This window comes from Paramisgurnus dabryanus, chromosome 24 (genome assembly GCF_030506205.2).
Source record: "Paramisgurnus dabryanus chromosome 24, PD_genome_1.1, whole genome shotgun sequence".
NCBI classification, from domain to species: Eukaryota; Metazoa; Chordata; class Actinopteri; order Cypriniformes; family Cobitidae; genus Paramisgurnus; species Paramisgurnus dabryanus.
The window spans coordinates 7,262,163-7,283,892 of NC_133360.1; the positions used below are offsets into that span (position 1 = coordinate 7,262,163).

At 37.7% G+C, this 21,730-nt stretch overlaps 1 protein-coding gene across 6 annotated transcripts; it reads right to left on the bottom strand.

Moving 5' to 3' along the window:
- Positions 1-730: 730 nt before the first annotated feature.
- Positions 731-20,636, bottom strand: nisch (nischarin). 6 transcript variants are annotated; one of them, XM_065244499.2, is made up of 21 exons: positions 20,289-20,586; positions 19,701-19,784; positions 19,402-19,584; positions 17,644-17,692; positions 16,677-16,840; positions 16,502-16,597; positions 16,332-16,427; positions 14,947-15,099; positions 14,785-14,853; positions 14,517-14,702; positions 14,310-14,438; positions 12,826-12,939; positions 12,023-12,116; positions 9,991-10,106; positions 9,759-9,808; positions 8,423-9,655; positions 8,157-8,343; positions 7,086-7,236; positions 6,709-6,837; positions 6,027-6,188; positions 731-3,826 (listed from the first exon to the last, which is right to left on the bottom strand). In XM_065244499.2, exons 1-21 carry the CDS (start codon positions 20,367-20,369, stop codon positions 3,204-3,206), a joined length of 4,149 nt encoding a protein of 1,382 aa, XP_065100571.1. In that variant the 5' UTR covers positions 20,370-20,586; the 3' UTR covers positions 731-3,203. The 6 variants fall into 6 exon arrangements, 3 of the variants coding, with proteins under 3 accessions (XP_065100571.1, XP_065100572.1, XP_065100573.1); XR_010524322.2 differs by lacking the exons at positions 731-3,826; positions 6,027-6,188; positions 6,709-6,837; ... (1 more) ...; positions 8,157-8,343; positions 8,423-9,655 and having other exon boundaries at positions 9,784-9,808; positions 12,015-12,116; positions 20,289-20,633; XR_010524299.2 differs by lacking the exons at positions 731-3,826; positions 6,027-6,188; positions 6,709-6,837; ... (2 more) ...; positions 8,423-9,655; positions 9,759-9,808 and adding an exon at positions 10,900-11,007 and having other exon boundaries at positions 9,992-10,106; positions 12,015-12,116; positions 20,289-20,636.
- Between the last annotated feature and the right edge of the window lie 1,094 nt (positions 20,637-21,730).

Here is a 21,730-nt window from a genome sequence, read left to right on the forward strand (position 1 = left end):
AACCTCAAAAAAGCAAACTTAGAAATAAAGCTTAATAAATCTTAATTGTCTAAGAAAATGTGTGGTTATTATTATGATTAATGGCAGTTTTAGGGCTTTGACGGTTATGATGATTAATTGACTGTTTTTTTTTTTTTTTGCTTTGACATTTAATTCTCATACATTTTTTGAAATAATTTTCACACATTGTTGTAATTATTTAAATTAAAACATTTTGCCAGGGTTATCTGGCAGTAAATATTATAACACATATTTAAAAAATAATCTGATATGGTCTCGTTTATACAGCTCCCCCTTGTTTTTTTTTTTTGGAGAGATGTGCAATCATTGCGGTGATCAGAAATCATCGCGATGAGGTCAAACAATTGCGATGAGATGATTATTTAATCATTGTGAGAGCCCTACTTTTATTTATTTTTAAGCAATAAAATACAATTTTTGGCTAGGGCTGAGCCGATACCACTTTTTCATGTCTGATACTGTTGTTGACAACATAACCTTGAGTATCTGTCGATACCGATCCAATAGCATCTCTATCGCCTTTTTAATTAATTAGGCTGCAAATAACACATCTTAAACAGAGCTACAGAACTCAAACATTTGACTGTGCGACATATTGTGCAATACTGCTGCTTCATTTTTCACTAGACAGATTACTTTTAAATATGTGTTATGTGTATTTATATTTACTGCCAAATAAACCTTGCAAAAGAATTAATTTAAATAATCACAACAATCTGTGAAATTTTTTATTTTATGAACAAACAAAATGTATGAGAATTAAATGTCAAAGCAATTAAATCTAAACCAGGCAATTAATCCTCATAACCATCACAATTTATTAGACAATTAACTGTCATGACAGCCCTAAAATACAAGTGAATATTGCCACCCCATATCAAATACCGCCCTAAATCCAGTCTCACAGGGGCGATAAAACAGATCCAGTCACAAAGTAACAAACAAAAATGTTCAGAAATATTACATTGTTATTCAGGCTAGTACAGAATGCACCAACTACAAGATAAGGGCTTACATTTAATATCCCCAAATCTATAATTAAAGGTTATCTTTCCGAACAAACCACACAGTGATTCCAACCTGACCTTTATGCAGACCAGTTTTTCTACCAAGAAATAACAGGAAGTGATGGAGGTCATGGAATAGCCAGTGTTGGTCCTGTTCATTTAACAAAGCAAACATTTCCTGGCCTTTCTCACTTACTGGATGCCAGGTCGTAATTGTGACACCACTGAAAAATATCAGTGTCAGTTTCCTAAAAGTTTCTGAAATAATCTGTATTAGCGGTCAACCCGGCCACAAATGTTATTTTTTGAACAATAGCCGATGCCCATTGGGTTTCACAGCAGGATCTAAGATTGCTGACTATGAAACTCAGGGAAAACAAAATTATTTATTAGAATGGGAGTTTATTTTCGCTTTGCCATTAGTACATCACATGACTTTTTAGAGGTCAATTTATGTACAGGGCTTAACAAATTTATTAGACCACCTGTCTATTTCTGTCGAAGATCATCCAGCTTCATGAAGTGCTTTGATGTTAACTTTTTCTTTATCAGAGTGTTTCATCATTTTGGACAGGAGTGAGGATGTCAAATTAAATACGTGATTTATACCAAAATTTGAGCCGGCACATTCAACTTCTCTCAGAAGTCAGACATTTATTGAGGGTAATATTCAAGCATTAAAACGTATTTTTCTATCAAGGATTGTAAGTAAAAACTGTGCTTTACTATATGGAAAAACCTTACATTGGTTGGTGGTCTTTTACATTTCTTAAGCACTGTATATCTGCAAGATGCATTTTAGTTGTGTGACAAAACATAATTAACTTAAAGGGATAGTTAACACAAAAATTCAACTTTTGTCATTATTTTCCTTCACATTGTTCCAAACTTGTATAAATTTATTTTTTTCAAAGATATTTTGAAAACTGTTTTAACCAGCTAAATCAGGGGCACCACTGACTGAAAAAAATAAATAAAATGAAAGTCAATGGTGCCCCAGAAGTGTTTGTTTTACAAATTTTCATTTGCGGGTGAACTATCCCTTTAACTACAATTTTAAATCTTATAAATATATAAATGTTGTTTTTACATGGTTTCATGTTTTGTTATTTTTCATAATTAGGGCTGTCACGATTATGAAATTTGGCTGACGGTTAATTGTCTAATAAATTGTGACGATTAATTGCCGGTTTTAGGGCTTTGACGTTTAATTCTCATACATTTTGTCATGTTTGTTCATGAAATAATTTTTCTAACATTGTTAAATATTTTGCAAGGTTTTTACCTGGCAGTAAATATTAATACACATAACAAAAAAAATCCCTACATTTGAAATTTGGAAATGTATGTTTTACTTTGCAATTCATACTGCTGAAAGTTGCACTCCAGCTCCCCCTTGTGTTTTTTAGAGAGATATGCAATCATTGCGGTGATCTGAAATCAGCGCGATGAGGTCAAACAATCGCAATGAGGCGATTATTTAATCATTGTGACAGCTCTATTTCATATTTAGAGTAAAAACTATTGTTTTTATATATTTCATTTGTATGTATTTAAAAAGAAAAAATCCCACATATATAAAGATCATAAAAAAATTTATATTTAAATGTCATTTATTTTCTTAGAAATGCAAAGTGCTTGTTAAGTCTCGACTTCCCATATTAATAATCTCACAAAGCTGAATGTGTTTTGTAAACATGTGCTCTGTGGTTTCCTCTTACGAACCCGAATGAACAATACAATCTGTTTAAAATAATCCACAGATTCAAATCTCCTTACTTCCTAATACAATAAAACTTTAAAAACAGCATTTATGTATAAAAAGACTTTTATCCATCATTAAAACGCCTAAAAAAAATCAATCCACGGCATGTTTACGCTAAATAAAAATATAACACTGTTGCAAAAAAAAACAGACATTGCATTTCATGACAAATGTTCGATTGTACACAGCAGCAGATAAATAAATGAACAGCAGCAAAAAGCAAAGTCTGAAGCCAGAGGAAAATAATAAAAAAATAATACATGTACTAAATACTGGATATTTATATATATATATTACACTCATGTGGACTCTACAATATTACGTTTCCCAGGATGCATTTTATCAAATATGTAAAAAAAAAAAGAGTTCAAAAAAAGCAAAATTTGTAGTTTTGTAAATTTATTTATGTTTCATCCCGTGAGTTCAACCGGCAGCTCTCTACTGCACAACGCCTCCCACTGGCGAGCCAAAATAGAAATCAGTCGCTCCCTGCTGTCTGCTCCCGGTACGAATATACACCACTGCACCTCACCCTCCGCTCCCCCCTGCGTTCTATCACCCCTCCCTTCCTGCTCCGCAAAATGGTCCATGGTGAGATGACACAGAAGATCGGGCCCGGGAACATCATCGAAGACCAGCGTGAGGGCTTGCGGGTAAGTCTGGTAGCCCATCAGCACGCGGTCCAGATCGCGGATCCGTCGGGCGTCCGTCAAGCGGTACTTGTCTCTCTGCGGTGGCTCTTTTGCGAATTCGGGTAGAGGATAACTAATGTGATCCTCATCCAGCAGGAAGACATCCGTGCTGGTGAGAATAAGAGTTTTGGGCTGGAGGAGGCTTCGGTTTTTGCCGGTTTGATCCGGAATGACGTGGACCTGGAACACCAGCACGTAGAGAAGGATGTTGAAGGAGTGAGATGGAGGTTGAGGGCTCTTCCTCTCCGCCACGATGAAGGTCAAGTCTCCGATCTCTTCCTCGCTGGGGTACACAAACTTTACTTTGCTGGAGTGGACCAGTTCATAGTTTTCCATTTTACCTGATTAAATGAAACGAAAACATTAGGGGATTTTAAAGTGAGCCCAGTTATGATATATTTGCAATGATTTTGCTGGTGATATGAAATTAGGCAACAATGTGAATGTTATTTTGTATATTTGGTATAATACAATGTGTTCGCGTGGTTTATGGTTAAAAAACACATTATTTTTGACATACTGTAGATTTTTGTAGCTCCAGATTTCACTCTCTTCCTAAAACGCACGGATTTGAAAAGCTCTGTGTCCTTGATTGGCCAACTAATCTTTACGTTGTGATTGGCTTGAATACCTCTGACGTCAGCTGGAAATGTGACGCTCCTTACCATGTTTAAAAGATTCGTTCACAATGCAATGCTAACAGGAGTTAACTTACAGGCTGTTGAGTCCAAAGCGGGAGAAACTATAATGATGTTGGTCTTGTCTACATCACCAATCCCAGGAAGTAAACTGTTGCCTACAATCTGTGTGTTTGTTGTAGTCCAAGAAAGGAGATTTACGTTGGAGACGATAACTTAAGTCGTTGTTTACTTTGGGGCTTGTATCTTTTGCATATCGTTAACATGTACTAATGCTGCGTTCCAGGCAGGCTTTTGAGCAAGTGAATTACGACTTCAAAACCACGACTCTGAACTGGGAGTGTGCGTTCCATGCAGCCTGTAACTCGTGTTTTTACAACCTTCTACCTGTGAAAGTGCACTGGAACGGCAGTCAAACCCGTGACTTCCCACCCGTGAACTCGTACTAGATCGATGTACTCCCAGTTCAGAGTCGTAAGTCGTGGTTTTGAAGTCGTGATTTATGGGTTACAGGTTGCCTGGAACGCAGCATAATACACACACCAAAGAAAATGTAAAATCGTAAATCGGATAATTGGTGCTCTTTAATAGCCTTTTTAGTTTCGATTCAAATATAGTTTTTATGTTATCGAAATATTTTTAAAATATTGCTGTTTATTACCGTTTTAATATTGGTGCAAAGATTTATTACTTTTTTTTATACAATTTTAGTCAATTTCAACATTTTGAATATACTTATAGACGGTTTCATCCGACGCACGCGATTACGCTTCTGGTCGGAACTTTACTTCCGGCTTCGATTTGTTTATATTCTCGCTAGTTGCTAAACTGAACTCTTGAAGAAACACCTCGTCAAAAATAACAAATGTCTTGGTTTGCTATGTTATCTACGTGTTGTTTATTTAGCTTGTTATATAAATAAACTACTTTAAAAGGACTTTGTGGTTATTTATTCTTAGCAGAGCTTATCGTGTGTTCCACAAAAGCCGCTTGTTTATGTTGTTACTACTACGTCTATAACGTGTTTGGTGTCCTCTGACTGAATAAAAACTTTCTGGGAGAAAATAAGATAAATACCCAGGTATAGACTGTAAATGCCAGGGGCCTTATTTTTAAAGTGTGCGTTTGCATAGATTTGATCGTAAAGTGTGCGTACGCAAAAATCCATATTTATAAAAACAGTCCTTAGCACCACGTCAGGGTCCAAACAGACGTACGCACTTTTGCTTGTACGAATGCTGCAGGTTTTTGGAAATATAAGCCATTATTGCTGCTCGAAAAGGATTTAAACATTGACCGACGCTTTTTATATGTCAATGACATTAAGGGGTTGTGTACACCAAAACTTTTACGCCCGCGGCCAGCTTATGTTTTCAATTGTTTCCAATGGAATCTTGGTGTTTTTCAAATAAGCCAGCAGCTAGCAGCTTCTTCCGCGCTGAAAACCGGCGCACAGCGAGAAAGTTAAGAAAAGTTTAACTTTATGCAAATGTTGAGCGAATTTCGGGAGCGACTACCAATGAGAACAAAGCAGTGGAGTTCACATTATCCTTCTCTCGTCAGTTACTGGCGTGGACGGTACTCATTTGTTTATGACAAGCAGATTTAGAAATGCCTCATTGAAAGAGACGAGCGACACACAGCGATAACGTCGCTGGCTGTCTGAACGAGGGGTCAGGCATCGTTTAAAAGCGGAAATCTGCAACTGTTCAGCTGCGCACAATTTCAAGCTCATTTGCGATTTATAGATTTCACGTCTGAAAGGCACTCTTACGCGCGTTTTCTATGCATACATTCGCTTTATGAATCACACGTGTGCGCTTTTAAGAAATGATTGTAAGACATTTTCTACTTAGCATTTTATAAATGAGGCTCATGGATTTTTGTCAGGTGGTTGTCATACCTGTGCTTTTGTTTCCAAACTGTGAATAGAAGTCCATCTCAGACGGCTCGGGTGAAGGAACCTTCTCCAGCAGTGACAGAACCATCATGAGCTGCTGAAGGAACCGGTGTGTACCGTAACCATCACGGGTCAGACATGAAATTATCTGATCGGCTGTAGGACCTTTGGAGAGAGAGAAATTAAGCGCTACATCTTTAATATCATATGTGACCCAGGATCACAAAACCAGTCATAAGGCACACGTATATATATTTGTAGCAATAGCCAACAATCAATTTTTTTGCCAAACATCATTAGGATATTAATTAAAGATCATGCTCATGGTTATTTAAAAAGATTATTTATGTTTAAATTTACTACCCAAACACCCACAGAACAATGAATGCATATTCCTGCCACGGACACATTGCAAGAAATGTGAAGAATGCGGCACAGAATGTGGGCTGCTTGCCAAAGGACGAAAGCAGTTTGCTTCTGCTAATGAAACCCGATTGTTTTCATAGCAAAGCTTAACTGTAAAAAAAACCATTCAGTGTCATGCACTTTATTATTAGTACGTTACGATTACGCTACTTAATACTTAATCATTAAACTGTGTATAATGCAGTTTGATTGGCTAATGCATTTGTCAAGCTCCTATCATCTGCTTTAAACTGTTTCGGCTGGGTCAGGACAAACTCACCCACGATTCTGAAGTACTGGTCAAACAGGCCTACGTTGACGCTCTGAAGGTCCTTCAGTTTGATAGTAAAGTTGTAGGAGATGAAGAAGTCTGAGTCTATCTGCTCGGATGGTTGCCAGGTCCACATCACTGCGTAATAACGTTTTAATGTATTAATATACATATCAGGCTCCATTAATGACTATAAAATTCAATGTATGCTCCACAGAAAATAAAAATCTGGGTTGAGTTTTTTTCTGGACTTTTTGTCAGTCATTTTCAATGTCCCAATCTGTATTTATTTTATTACACTACATATTTGTGTACAATAATATGTATACAGACATATTAAACAGTACAGACACTGGCTTAGCAGATGATGTTGGAGTTCTGCTTACTGGATTGGTTGGCGAGCATCGCTGCTGAATCATCCAGGATGAGATAGATGGCTCTTGTGGACAGCAGGGCGCAAGCGGACGTCTCCACATCAGGAGATGTGTAGAACAGCACTGAGGTCCAAAGGATCATCTTCAGTTCTTCGTTTTCCACCTGCACACGTGAGGAACATGACCTTCAGATTATAGCAGTAATTGTGGGTTTACACCAAACGCGAAGCATGCAATCGCATATCATTGCTCGCTCTAGATTACTCGCGGGATTTAACTTCATGTCACGCTCGAGTTGAATATTTTCAACTGGGGCGAACTAGATGCGTTTGAGGTGAATAGCGTGTGATTTCACGGCAAATGCGGGGAGAGAGGGTGAGAAATAGAGAGGGAGGGGGTAAGAGAGAGTTAGAGAGAAAGATAGGGTTAGCAAGAGAGAGGAAAAAAGAGGGAGAGAGGGGGTAAGTGAAAAAAGGTAAGAGAGAGAAAGAGGGTGAGCGAAAAAGAGATAGAGGGAGGGGGTGAGAGAGAAAGGCTAAGATAATGATCTATAATTACAGAGATTATTAAGATGATTATCTTTTATTTTCTAACTAATTATGCTCTTTTAATTGGTCAATCTGTTTGATTGCATAGTTGTTTTTGGTGAAGCGGAAATGTTATGCGGTCACACGGCCTGCATCACTGCCAATAATTCAAAACTTTAAAATGTTGTGGCCAATCAAAATCAAGCATAGAACAATGTTTGAAAAAACTACTAAACACCTAAAATAAATCTATGTTACTCATGAAGGTTGTAGATCATGTCGCAAGCTTTAAGTCTTGGGTGTGTTTGTTTCCTGGATCAACGCTATCTAGGATATCCTGTTAAAACACGGCACTAATTACAGAAGGCCGGAAAAACACTCGCGAATGAGTTGATGATTTTCCTTTTGTAAACACAGCAGCTGCCAAAACGTAACCAAGTCAATGTCAATAAACAAACGCAAGCGCTTGCGGAAGATGGGATGAAAATATCAAAACCCCTACTCAAGTCACATGCCTAAAGAAATCTCTGAAGAACAATTGCGTTAGATAACTCGCCTCTGCGATGTTATCGCGGAAGAAGTGAACGAGCTGTTCTCCCTTTAAAGACGAGAGGAAGAGTAAAGACGGTGACAGCGTGAGATGTGAAGGACACTGGTTGTCTTCGGTCAATTGCTGAATGAGAGATGTGGCTGGATACAGCAGAGACAAGGACAGATGAGGCCGTCCTGCATCCTGAGGAACGCTGCAATGTGACGACAAAACACATACTGTAAAAACAATACAAGTTTGGTTTGTTGATAAAATTTTTTAATCATCTTTACCTTGTGTTCGGATATCCTTGGTTAGTTATTGAGGAGTCGTTGCAACTGCCAACTCTCAAGTGGCGTTGTAGGGTGATGGTCTTAATTTCTCTGAGATTGGAACGCAGCCAGGCGAAGTCTCTGAGGAAGGTGAATTTCTCTTTCGGCAGGGCGAAAATGACAGTCAGGCGTTCGTGACCCGCCATTAACTCTACGACATGGTCGCCACGGAAACCACCAAAAGTTGAGTTCCTACATGAGCAACTCTGTCTGGGGTCGAGAAACATGTAGGAAAGAGGGATGCGGATCATTTTGGAGCAGCTACGCAACGCATTCGCCTCCGAGGGGTCTCGACCCGCCAGGGCGATGAAGTCGACTTTGAGAACGCAGAAATGGCGAGAGGTCATGAAGAGCATCGTGGGTTTGGAAGTTTGGTCCTTGTCGCGGATCTGAGATAAAACATCGGAGGTGTTTGGGACTTTGTCGGAGGTAGATTTCGAATCGAAATTGAAGAAATGAATCAAGTGTCCGCCTTTAACACTGCCCTCGTTTCCTTCAAAATCCCACGAGTTTATAAACTGTCGGACAAACAGTTTTACGTTAGAGGTAGCACTAACGTTAATTTGGTTCACTTGAGGACTAACATAAGAGTGAATCTCATTCAGACTCTGGGTGTCCGCGAAGAAAAACCAGCGTGTATTGCTACACTTAACCTTTAAGGAGACACAAACGTCTGGAATTTCAAACTGAAAGCTTACAATGTCCGAATACAGCACAACCAAGTCTTTCTCGAGGTTCTCCATTAGCTCCTCCAACGTGCTTGCTGGTTCTTCTAACCGTGCATTGAAAACCACCAGCGAACCATTTGTTGCCACCAAACAAGATGGCCGCTGACTCAAACCTTCTCCAACACTGACGCAAAAAGACCAAACCACTATATTAACATCATCCGAGTCCTTCTTTACATCATCAGATAAATTTGATGAGGAGCAGCCCATGATTTCTTGACTATCATCTACACTCATTTCGAAGTATCCATCCCCAGATCGAGGACAATCTTGGTCTGTAACTTCTAAAGAAGTTGTGATGGGTGGTTTTGGTGTTGACTCTTCTCTGTCGGACTGGTTGATGAGAGCAGAAAGCTTGTTGGTGAAGTCTTGGTTGGTTTTGTTGTAAAGAAGTAATGAAGGAGGCAAGTGGAGATTGGAAAGACTTGTGGTCCAGGGTTTCCAGACATCTTCACAACAACAGGAGCTAAAAAAAAATGCACATCTTTTTAAACATTGTAGGTTGCACCAATGGAATAGTTTAGAAAATGTTTAAGCTATATTTTAATATAAGTGCATTGAAAACGAACCTGCCACTCTCACGGGTGACTTCAGGGGACAAACAGGAATCAGTTTTCACCTGCAATTAAGATTTAATATCTTAATTCAATATTAAATATAATAAAACTGGCAATTTTTTATTTGCAGGTAACCGGTAATCGGTACCGATACTACTAATATTCAAGCCGATTACAGTCAAAAACATTGCGGGATCCTCACTGTGTATCAATCCCGTAGTTGCGAGATAAAATATAAACCAACCTGCGGGTCGACATCACAGGTTGTATTGTAAACATCATAGCATCTCTGGGTAAATGTAGAATCCACAGGAGTTAATATTTCTTTGGTAACAATTTTTTTTTCTTTACAAGTTATATCTGAAACGAACGTGGAAAACAAAATTTAGAAAACGTAAAACATAGCATAAATTTAGCATTTGGAAACAAAAATACTAATAATTTTAACACAATTCTGAAAAACAAGCTCACATAAATTAAGTTTATAATGTTTGTGATCAAATTTAAATACAAAATCAGTTCCGACACACTGAAGGTATGCAAGTGATGATTTGTTGAAAATGTATTTGTTACATTTACATATGAATTTGACAGACACTTATGTGTGTTCCCTGGATTCGAATTAGAGATGCACCGATATATCAACCGATAATCGGTATCGGTTGATAAAAGAAATTTTTAACACTATCGGACTATAGTTTATAAACTGCCGATAGTTATAGCTGATCCTGTCAATCAAAAGAGAATAGGAAAATGCAATGAATTTAAGCGTTGTGTATAGAAAATGTTTAATATTAATGGTCATTATATAAACAAATAAAATTTAGAAAATGTAATCTTTAGAATTTAGTAATTATGCAAGTTAACATAAACACCAAACTATCGGCATTGGCCGATATCAGTCTGAATAATCGGCTATTTGTATCGGTGGAATTCTCTTGTCAGTGCATCTCTAGTATGAACCCATGACCTTTTGCACAACTAATGCAATGCGCAACTACTAAGCTTACACTTTATTATATCCGAATATATAACTTTTTATATAAGACTCTTTTCTAATAGCTTTTACACAAGCGTGCGATTCTTAATATTCATGAAGCTTGCAAAAATCTATCAAAAGCACCCGGAGGCGGTTGCTTAGTAACCAACTCACAGGAGGAAAAGATGAAGATCAAATGAGGTATAAATCAGTCCCAAACTGAATTACAGCAACCAATGTGAATTAATAATCACGAAACTCAACACTGAGGCCAGTTTGAAACTGCAAAGGAAAGCAAATGAATGCATATAATAATGTATACATGAGAAGAAATATCTTGATTTAAACTGTGATTGTACCAAGACTCCCAAACTTTATTTAACCATCAGAACGGCAATAAATCAGATATAAACAAATTATTCAGATAAAGAGAAATGAAAAATAAAAAGCTAGAGATCAACAAAGAGAAACCAAAAGATCCTGATTATTTGTTTATAATAATAAAAAAATAAAGAAATACCAATTCAAGCAGCTGTGGGATTAAACATTCAAGTCCACAAACCTTTATAAAGAAACATCCAAAATATTGGATACTGCATACTTTGATGTTCAACTGTAAAATTGCCACACCGTCAGAGGGACATTATAAACTTTTCAGGTTTAAAGGAGATGTGTGTAATATATAGATCTCAAAGGAATAGTACACTGGAAATAGACCTACTACAAGTGAATGGTGACCGAGACTGTCCGTCTTAAAGGGATAGTTCACCCAAAAATTAATATTTTGTCATCATTTACTAACCTTTAAGTTCTTCCTAACCTGTATAAATGTCTTTTTTTGCTGAACAAAAAAATATTTTGTACAATGTTTATAAACAAACAATTTTGGGGCACCATTGACTTTCACAGTATTTTTTGTCCTACTATGAAGTCAATGGTACTCCATGTTTAATTATGTTTAATATTTTTGTGTTGAGCAAGAAATGTATACTGGTTTATAACAAATAATAATTTTTAGGTAAACTATCACTCTTTTTTTTAAGATATGAAGCTTGATGATGACACGTTCAAATGAAATGCTTTCTCCCATCCCACCTCAACATGCGAAGATCCACAACCAATGGTGCGAGATTGAGGGCGGAACTTTCTGCATTTCTGATCAATGGGAGGAGAGTGTTTCAGATTTTTGTATTTCCTATTACAGTCACTACTAAGGAAGAAATTACACACTTCCCCTTTAACGCTGTCGGTTTGATCCCGCCCCCGTGTCCCTGCAGCGTGATACATACATGATTACCTTGACTGGAGCAGGTGGAGCGGGACAGGGAGGGCGAGGCAGAGGAGGACGATGACTGCGGCCCACCTTCGGCCGGACCCGGGGCGTCACTCACCTGATAACAATAACATCAGGGCACCTCTTAGGGAAAGCATAAGCCGGTGGGAATAAACTAATGGGATTGGGAATCATGCGAGGAGGATATTCGGAAATAACATATATGGTAGATTTAGCACAAAGTAATGCGGTGAAGCTCCAAAAAACAGTTCAGGAAAACATGGAGCCATTTAATTTTACTACAACTATCTTTTATGATAAAGACTGCATGTTTACTCAAAGACTGCAGATGTGTTTGTTAAATAAAATGGAGTCACTATCAGGTTCTGGCCAGCAGGTGGCACTGTAACCCATGTCTTTATCCAGCTGGATCATTTCAGATGCATGTCATATTTTTCTAACAAGCTGTAAATCTTAGTAAGTATTCTACAAAAGTCTAAATCTGAAGTATTGAACATGGTACTCAAAAATGCTCCGAAAAAATTATACACCTTTGTACCTAAAGAGTTCATATTAGTACCTCAAAAGTACATATTGGTACCAAATATATACATATCTGTACCTAATTGTACATATAAGGACCTTTTTAAAGGCGTCTGCCCCAGTGACATTTTTTCCGGAAAGTATATACATACAGATCATTAAGTTAAGACACAGTCTATTGAGTTTTTACCCGTACAAAACAAAAGCAACCTAAGTAAAACATTCAAAAGTTAAAAACAACCATTAAATGGGTCTCACTTTTGCATTAAAACTCTCCAAAATACCTTTTTCTCATTGTTTGCCATTCGGTTTTTAGCTTCTTTGGCTTTCTGAATGGCTTTCAGGACCTCGACAGTATCAAACTCTTTCTCTGTAGTGGTCGTGCCGTCCAAACACACCTGCAGTGTCGAACACAGAATAAAAAAACATTAAAAAAAACTTAAAAATTCAATCCCAACACATCTGATATGTATTTTCTTCATAAGGTCCATACTTTGTAGGGTGAATACTACAAAGTTTATCTTTTTTTTTCCAAATGTTACTTGTTTTGCCAAGGGTGAATACCTCAAAGGATGCATCCTACAAAGTGTGCATCCTTCGAAGGGTGCATCCTACAAAGTTTATATTTTACTTGTTTTGCCAAAACAGTGCATACTGCAAAGTGTGCATCCTTCATAGGCTACAAAGTTTATATTTATTTTCAAAATGTTCCTTGTTTTGCCAAAACAGTGCATACTACGTAGGGTGCATCCCTCAAAGTTTATCTTTATTTTACCAAATGTTACTTGTTTTGCCAAGGGTGAATACCTTAAAGGATACATATTACAAAGTGTGCATCCTTCTTAGGGTGCATCCTTCGGAGGGTGCATCCTTCGAAGGGTGCATCCTTCGAAGTTTATATTTTACTTGTTTTGCCAAAACAGTGCATACTACAAAGTGTGCATCCTACAAAGTGTGCATCCTTCGAAGTTTATATTTTACTTGTTTTGCCAAAACAGTGCATACTACAAAGTGTGCATCCTTCATAGGCTACAAAGTTTATATTTATTTTCAAAATGTTACTTGTTTTGCCAAAACAGTGCATACTATGTAGGGTGCATACTACGTAGGGTGCATCCCTCAAAGTTTATCTTTATTTTACCAAAAGTTACTTGTTTTGCCAAGGGTGAATACCTCAAAGGATGCATCCTTCAAAGTGTGCATCCTTCGTAGGGTGCATCCTACAAAGTGTGCATCCTTCATAGGGTGCATCCTACAAAGTGTCCATCCTTCGTAGGGTGCATCCATCCTTTGTAGGGTGCATCCTACAAAGTGTGCATCCTTCGTAGGGTGCATCCCTCAAATTTGATCAAAAGTTAATTGTTTAGGGTGTATATCTCAAAGGATGCATACTGCAAAGTGTGCATCCTTCGTAGGCTACAAAATTTATTTTATTTCCAAATGTTTCTTATGCATCCTTCGTAGGGTGCATCCTTCGTAGGGTGCATCCCTGAAAGTTTATCTTTATTTTACCAAAAGTTATTTGTTTAGGGTGTATAACTCAAAGGTGCATGTAGAGTGCATGCTACAAAGGGTGCATCCTTCGTAGTGGGCATACGTCAAAGGATACATACTTCAAAGCAAAAATACCTTCCAAAGAAAGGTTTTGCAAGTTTGCAACTAATAAAACAGCAAAGACAGTTTTGGCCCATAATGGCTGTGAATATACTAAGCTTTGCAGGTATCTAAAAGGACAATATGTGTAATTGTGTAATAAAGAGTACAATACCTCCGATGCTCGGTCACAGAACTGTGCCAAAACTTTAGTTCTGTAGTCTGGGATGATACACATGGGATTATTGGCCAAAGCGAGTTTTTCGAGACAGGGAAGAGCGGCGATGTGTTTAATTTCATCCAGCTGTGAAAAAATCAAAATGAAACCAGGTGGGGACAGCAAGTATTATTACAAAATAAAGTTATAGACATATACACATACCTGGCCTAATTTGTTGCTGCTTAAATCCAAGTTAACTAAAGAGTAAAGTTTGCTGAGTCCAGAGAGGGTTTCCATCTGATTCCCAGCTAGATTCAGAGTCTTGATATTCCCGAGTTTAGTATGAACGCCCTCCATGACGGTGAGTTTGTTGAAGGACAGGTCCAGATGAACCAAATTGTATAAATGCTGTATAAATATTGTAAACACATTAAAATACTTGAAAGCTGTGATATGAAATAAAACATGAAACTGATTGAGGAGATCATACCTGAAGGTTTTCAACTGAAGACAACTCGTTGTGGCTGAGATCGAGAAATTCAACCGCAGGGATCAGCTTCTGTAGAGACAAAAAGGTCAAGATCAATACGATTAAAGACAACAGGTGTTTATCGGATTTTACACACAGTGTAATACTGAATCTGTAACTTACCATTGATTCATCAATGCAGCGAATGAAGTTTCGGCTCATGTCGAGAGTCGTGAGCGTCTTCCATTTCGAAACGATCGCAGTCACGGGACAATCCGTATGGACGCCCTCCGGCTCCCACTGCGCAAACTCGGATGCCTCAGGTACTAAGATTTCCTGTCAAAGACGGACAACAGATAATCATTTATTCGATCAACTGATTGTTAAATAGCTGATTCCATTTCTAAACGTTGACAATTGAAAGGCGTTTCAATTAACCAATCTTATGCAACTAAACCGTAATTTTGTTGTCTCGCGTTAAGTCATTCCAAAAACTATGCCAACGAGTGTGTTCGACTTCTAATGGTGCGTTCACACCAGATGCGGAAGAGGCAGCAAGCGCGAGTGATTTACATGTTAAGTCAATGCAAAGACCCGAATAGGCATCCTGTGGCGCGATAAGCATGAGGTTGAAAAATCTGAACTTTTTTGCACTGCGTTAACCAATCAGGAGCTTGCTCTAGCAGTGACGTGATTACAGAAGGTGAGCGGAGGAAATAAACAAAAAAAACAATGGAGGACAATCATCATCATCGCTACACGAGACATCTTCATACTTTTACAGGAATTAAAAGGATCTTGTATGGAAGAAGGCGAGTAAGGAGGTCAAACAATCTGGTAAGTTTACTCAATTTGAGCTATATAAGGCCCCTCCCATGATGCAAATTTACACGTGAATGTCTCTAATGACTAGAATTTCACGTGCAAATGTCTCGAATTACTCAAAATGATTAAGCGTCCAACTATGCGCGAATAGCGCGTTTTTGCCGCCTCTTCCGCATCTGGTGTGAACACACAGTAACGGCTCTGCGCTGACATGAAAATAATGCAAGAGCGACTTAAAAGCGTACAGAGCAGTCAACTTCAAAATACAGCAAGAGAAATTCAGATGTCATTTGCTGGTTCTTTTGACGCCACAAGTCGTCAAACACTCCTATTCCGTGACAGATCATGTGATTTTTTTTTTACGCACGTCAGGTGACCTGTAAATGCGGGGAAAAAAACAACGGTTTTCTTTTTTATTTGAGAAACTCCTCACCCAAACGTAAAATTATTTTTTGCGATATATGGGAGTTTATGCGAAATTGACGAATGAATTTGCGCAATTTGAAGAGTAATGGAAACGTAGCTAATGTCAATGTCTTCCTGAATGTTTTGCTTCAATAAAAACGACACAAAACAACAACTAAATTAAAAACCATATAATTTTACAATTCAAAGTTTTACTGACACTTAAAGACACCAATACAATCAATTCACCCTGAAACCATTCGATTTTAAGATAGCCGAATGTTGTGGCTGTCAAGATATTGTTTAATATGGATCAACAACAAAATTATCTACAGTACCTTCATACTGCTGGCTGATCTGTGAATGTTGAGCGTGGCCAGTGTGGGTCTCAGATACGGCAGACCTTCGATCTGTCCGACATCACAATCGCTGATCTAAAGACGGACAGATGTCAGTCATCCACAATACATAACTCTCTCAATATTATGCAGAATGTGGACATCCTCACCTCAATCTGGAGAAGTGCTTTAAAGATGGACAAGTCGAATGGTAGGCTCTGCTCCTCAATGTTACTCGCACCCACCGCTCCTTTCATTCCAGGGATCTGAATTCGCAGAATTAACAATAAACATCTCCAATATCAAAATTATGCATTGTTAACCTGAGGCCAATAAAAGTCACACCTTGAGATATTTGAGGCGGCAGGTGAAGTCCAGAATGTGCCCGAGGTCAGTTTTGGCATCACCGTTGGCACACGTGGGTTTGGCTTGTTTTAGCTGCTGGGTGACGGCGTACAGCTGCAGGGGTCTCAGTACAAACACCTCACCTGCAGCTAACAGCTGCTCACCTGAGCAAAGACACATTACTCTATTTTAGCATAAGCGCAAGTCTTTCCTGAACCTTAAAGTCTGTAAAAATAGGACTGTAAGTAACATAATTATGTGTGTGTGACCCTGGACCACAAAACCAGTCTAAAGTTAAACAATTTTAATAACCCTAACCCTGGTCGAGATACAACTATTTGAAAATCTGGAATCTGAGGGTGCAAAAAAAAACCGTAATATTGAGAAAATCACCTTTAAATTGTCCAATAGAAGTCATGAGCAACACACATAATTAATGATAAATACATTTTTGATATATTTATAATAGGAAATATACAAAATATCTTCATGAACATGATCATTACTTAATATACTAATGATTTTTGGCATAAAAAATTAGAATTTTGACCAATACAATGTATTGTTGACTATCGCAACAAATATACCCATGCAACTTATGACACTTATGGTACAGGGTCACATATAAACAAGTACTATTGTCAGACGAATATATCGTCTGATTGGATTATCGGATGATTAATCTTTATATTTGCCCTTTTTTTGCACCAAATAACTGTAATCACATTTGTGTTATATCAGCCTCATGCATTCTCAATATCGGTATCAAACACACATTGGTCGACCATTATGAAGTGCATAAAATGAAGCATGCTATTTTAGGACCATTGCGACATTTTAATTAACTTTTAATTATGCATTTCCCACCCAAAATATTATGTGATTACTGTGAATGACAAATATAATGCATCATATTGTGTTCAAAATGTGCTATTTTTCTGTTTCCAATAAATCATAAATAACAAACCCTTATGAAACAGCTCTTCTGCCAAGCCAGCAGCAATTCCGTTGATTTCCTGAAAAAAAAGTTCAAGTTAAAGGAACAGTATGTAGGATTGTGGCCAAAACTGGTATTGCAATCACAAAACGTGTGGCTGAAACTGGTACTGCAATCACACAGCTGGTGGCCAATATACCAAACGACAACATAAACATCAGTTGAGGGCTGCAACTCCACTTTTTAAATGACAATATCCTGGCCGGACTGCTGTTGTCAGTGATATAAGTATTTGAAATGAAAAGGATTTCTTAATGTCTAGTGACATTTCAGGGCCATTTAATGATTAATTGATATAAATTTCTTACATACTGTTCCTTTAAAAATGTAACGTTACATACAATTCTCATAATATTAAACATATTCAAGTGCCTAAAATACGATAATATCCCACTGTTATCTAATGAAAACTCAAAAAACTATTCCTTTAAGGCATTAAATGTATTCATAACCAGTGCGTTTTGTGTATTAGTAACTAGGACTGTGCGGTTTTTAGTGGGGGTGCAATATGCGCTAGCTTTTGCGGCCTCACGATAATCAATTTTCGTTGTAAGTTTGTAAAATATATTTAAAGGAGGATCTCTTGACAGCAATGCAATATAATATACATAACAATATATCATGTATAAAGACCTTACAAAATTAACTATATTGTTTTTATTAGCTTTTAATCAGCCATTTTTATCAATATACACTGCGGGTCGCCTTACATGGAAGTCGCCATTTTGCGCCACTATGTTTCTACAGGTGGCTACCGTAGCTTCACTATGCGTTTCGAAAGGGAGTGCAGTGGGCTAAATCCCGATTTATAGTCGTGCGTAAGTTCTATGCCGTAACTACGGCGTAGGTTATCCGTAGCCTGACGTGCACCTCGCAAAATTTTTAACAGCACGTCGGATGACGACGCAAAAGTATAAATGAAAACTGTCGCGGAACCTACGCCGTAGGACCTACGCACAACTATAACGAGCCCTTAAGCCGATGGTTCAAATTCTCATCACTAGATACAGCTAAATCACCTATCAACTAAAGCACGTTTTACACACAACACCTTTAAACTATAATATAAACTAAAAATTAAATAGGTAGCAAACGTTTCACATCTTTCTGATCGTTGATCTCCTTCCATATCGAAACGCACATGCACTCGTACACAGACAGACATTAACATTCATATTTAATAAACTGTAAAGTAATAAAAACCAATTAGATATCGCAAACCATTGCGATACGCATGGTTGCTGTATATAGACGATTTCCATATATTGCGCAGCTCTATTGTTAGGACTATTAAAACGTCGCCGGCTCTGACAGTAACTGAACTAAACTGTAATCCTCCATTTCATATACTTTATGTTCTCTATTGAAATATGTTGATGAATTAATCAAAACTGGCTCAAGGAATATAAGCAAAAAACACAAACATAATTTTTTTTCACTTAGGCCGGTCATATGCCTCCATAAGACAAAAGCCATTCAGATGTCAGCATCAATACCACCACTGTCTGTGACAAAACATCACTAGCGTGCACATAACAGGCCTTGGTCATTCCTAGTACTAATTACTTATGGATGAGATGAGAGAATAGAATGCAAAATATAACATTGCATGAAAAAATGCATGCATGCAAAGCACAATCATCCAAAGTACTATCAAACTATGTGTAATATATAACCAGTTTATGACAGATTTACAAAACTAACACGTTAACTTTTGAAAACACTCACATATAAGTGATAATGCAAGAAGTTGGAAAGGACTTTGGGGGTCGAGGACGGGAAACTGCTCAGGAGGGTTTGCAGATAAACCTCAAGCTCTTTCTGTCTCTTCTCGACGAGGCTTTTGGAGTTTTTCCCGAGGATCTTCTTGGGTGGCAACAGATGTTTATCGATCTTCTTTTCCGCAGTGAGCTGAAGTCAACAAATGTCGAAAATTTTATCTGTCAATCACCGTGAACTATGCACACAAAGTCAATATCACAAATCAGGACCGGTTCTTTCTGAAAGCGTTGTTAAACATTACTCACTTTCTCGTGCAGATCATGAAAGTCGCTGTAGCGATGTTTAACCGTCCAGCTGTGATCTCCAACTTTGACTTCAATGATGTAAACCTGATAGGAGTGGGAACATTACATAATTAGTGGATGGGACACCATTAAATCCTCCTGGAATACATAATAATGGTCTTGTAATGAATTTAATGGTAAACAGCTGATAGTTGATACTGGTATATTCGTAATGGAAACCATTAGGATTTATATTGTTTATTAAGCTACTGAGCTTCTGAAAATATTATATACAGTAAAATAGTTATGTAAACATCAAGAATTATGAATTATTTATTTAATAATTTAACACAGAATACATCCACACATTAAAAGATATCTGGATCACGCGCTAATTATTACTTGTGTACTATAATTAACAAACATTCGGTATTATGCAACACACAATTAATTTTATTAGCCTATAAAATCATATTTACATACAAATATATACGTCTTTATGTAAGTTAATAGTACTAATCATGTATTTGTTATTATTTAGACATCTCTTATCGTATTTTATTACCGATATGCATAAACAACGAAACCAACGCAGATAATCAAACTGACCGTGTAATTGTCCACCAGCTCGGACCCGACGATGCAAACGCGTTTCTCCGCGATCTGATCTAACAAACTTGACGCGTCCATCTTCAGTTCAACGCCAGTTTCAGAGCGTCGCCATGAAAATTGACAGGCTAGCGGTCATATCGCGACTCCATCTTTGTTGTGGTCGAAGGGAGAGTGAAGCCCCGCCTCCTCGTGTTTCCTCGCGCGGTTCTCACGAGCGCGGAAGACCTCAGCTCCCCCTACTGTATGAAGTTAACTAGCTGTTTTATTTGTGTGCTTTACAGCATGATAATTAAGTATATTAGTCAAAATGTCATACTTTAAATAGGACTTCTTGATTGAGTCCCGGCTGTTTATCTTTAGTAAAGAGTCAAAGCCGTCAAGGGTTTCCGCTTGTCAATCATGTGACGTGTATTTCGAGGGCGGGGCTGTGGATAGAAAGCGTGTGATTGAAGTCAAAGTCCCTTTCAAGATTTATCTACAGTTTTTAACTAAAGTAATAGAAACATTTTAATTTAGTAACCGTTTGCGCTACCAACGCAATGCCAAAATGCCAAATGAGCTACAGGAAATCGCTTGTAGCATACAAATTAGGTCTGTCAATATATCGTTCGCATCGACATTGCAGTGTGTGCATTAAATCGTGCATTAGTAACGACTAGATTGAACTAGCAATAAACTTGTCTGATATGACATCTTTTACACAAAAGTTTCTGGGTACACAAAGTTTTTTATTTCTTTTTTATTTTACAGAGTTTGTTGCTGCACATTGTATGAATCTATCTATTTATCTATCTGTACTCATTTGCTTATTTACACACGTCCCTTTTATAGAGTCTGTAGGCTCGGTGTGGATTTAATACAGAAAGGCGGTAGTTAGTACGTCACTGGTATTTGGGGAAGTGCCCTTTCCTTTCTCTCTCTCTATTTGTTATTGAAAGGTTTTCCGAGGCTCGTGGAGTGTCACTTATTCCAGCACAAAGAATGTGTGTGTGTGTGTGTGTGTGTGTGTGTGTGTGTGTGTGTGTGTGTGTGTGTGTGTGTGTTAGGTCGACGACAAACGTTATAACACACTAATATAAAATAAATAACACACTAATCCTGACTCAAATTGATCCACTTCGACCAAAAACAGCAACACAAAAATAAATGTATGAATACATAAAAAAACAAGAAAATCGAGTGCACGTGACTATATAATATGAAACTAAACTTAGAAGTATAAAATAGCGATCAAAAGAAACGGAAGCGAGAGCCCTCCGTACAAAGAACAGACATTAATTTGTTGTCCACACATCTGACACATACAGCACGTATGCACACTTTTTGTCGAGGTTACCATCTTCAGCTGATCTGGCAGCTGTTTTTCTTTCTGACCATATATGACAGAAAAGTGAATTAAGACAGCAGCAACTGATCCTGGAACAGATGCTGGGCAAACG

Bases quoted from the DNA above. Each gene is read 5' to 3' on its own strand.
- nisch (XM_065244499.2), bottom strand. From the start codon at position 20,369: ATGGACGCGTCAAGTTTGTTAGATCAGATCGCGGAGAAACGCGTTTGC. The intron at 17,693-19,401 runs GTGAGTGTTTTC...CTTTTTTTTCAG, and splicing joins TCTTGCATTATCACTTATAT to GAAATCAACGGAATTGCTGC. The intron at 16,428-16,501 runs GTGAGGATGTCC...GTCCGTCTTTAG, and splicing joins AAGCACTTCTCCAGATTGAG to ATCAGCGATTGTGATGTCGG.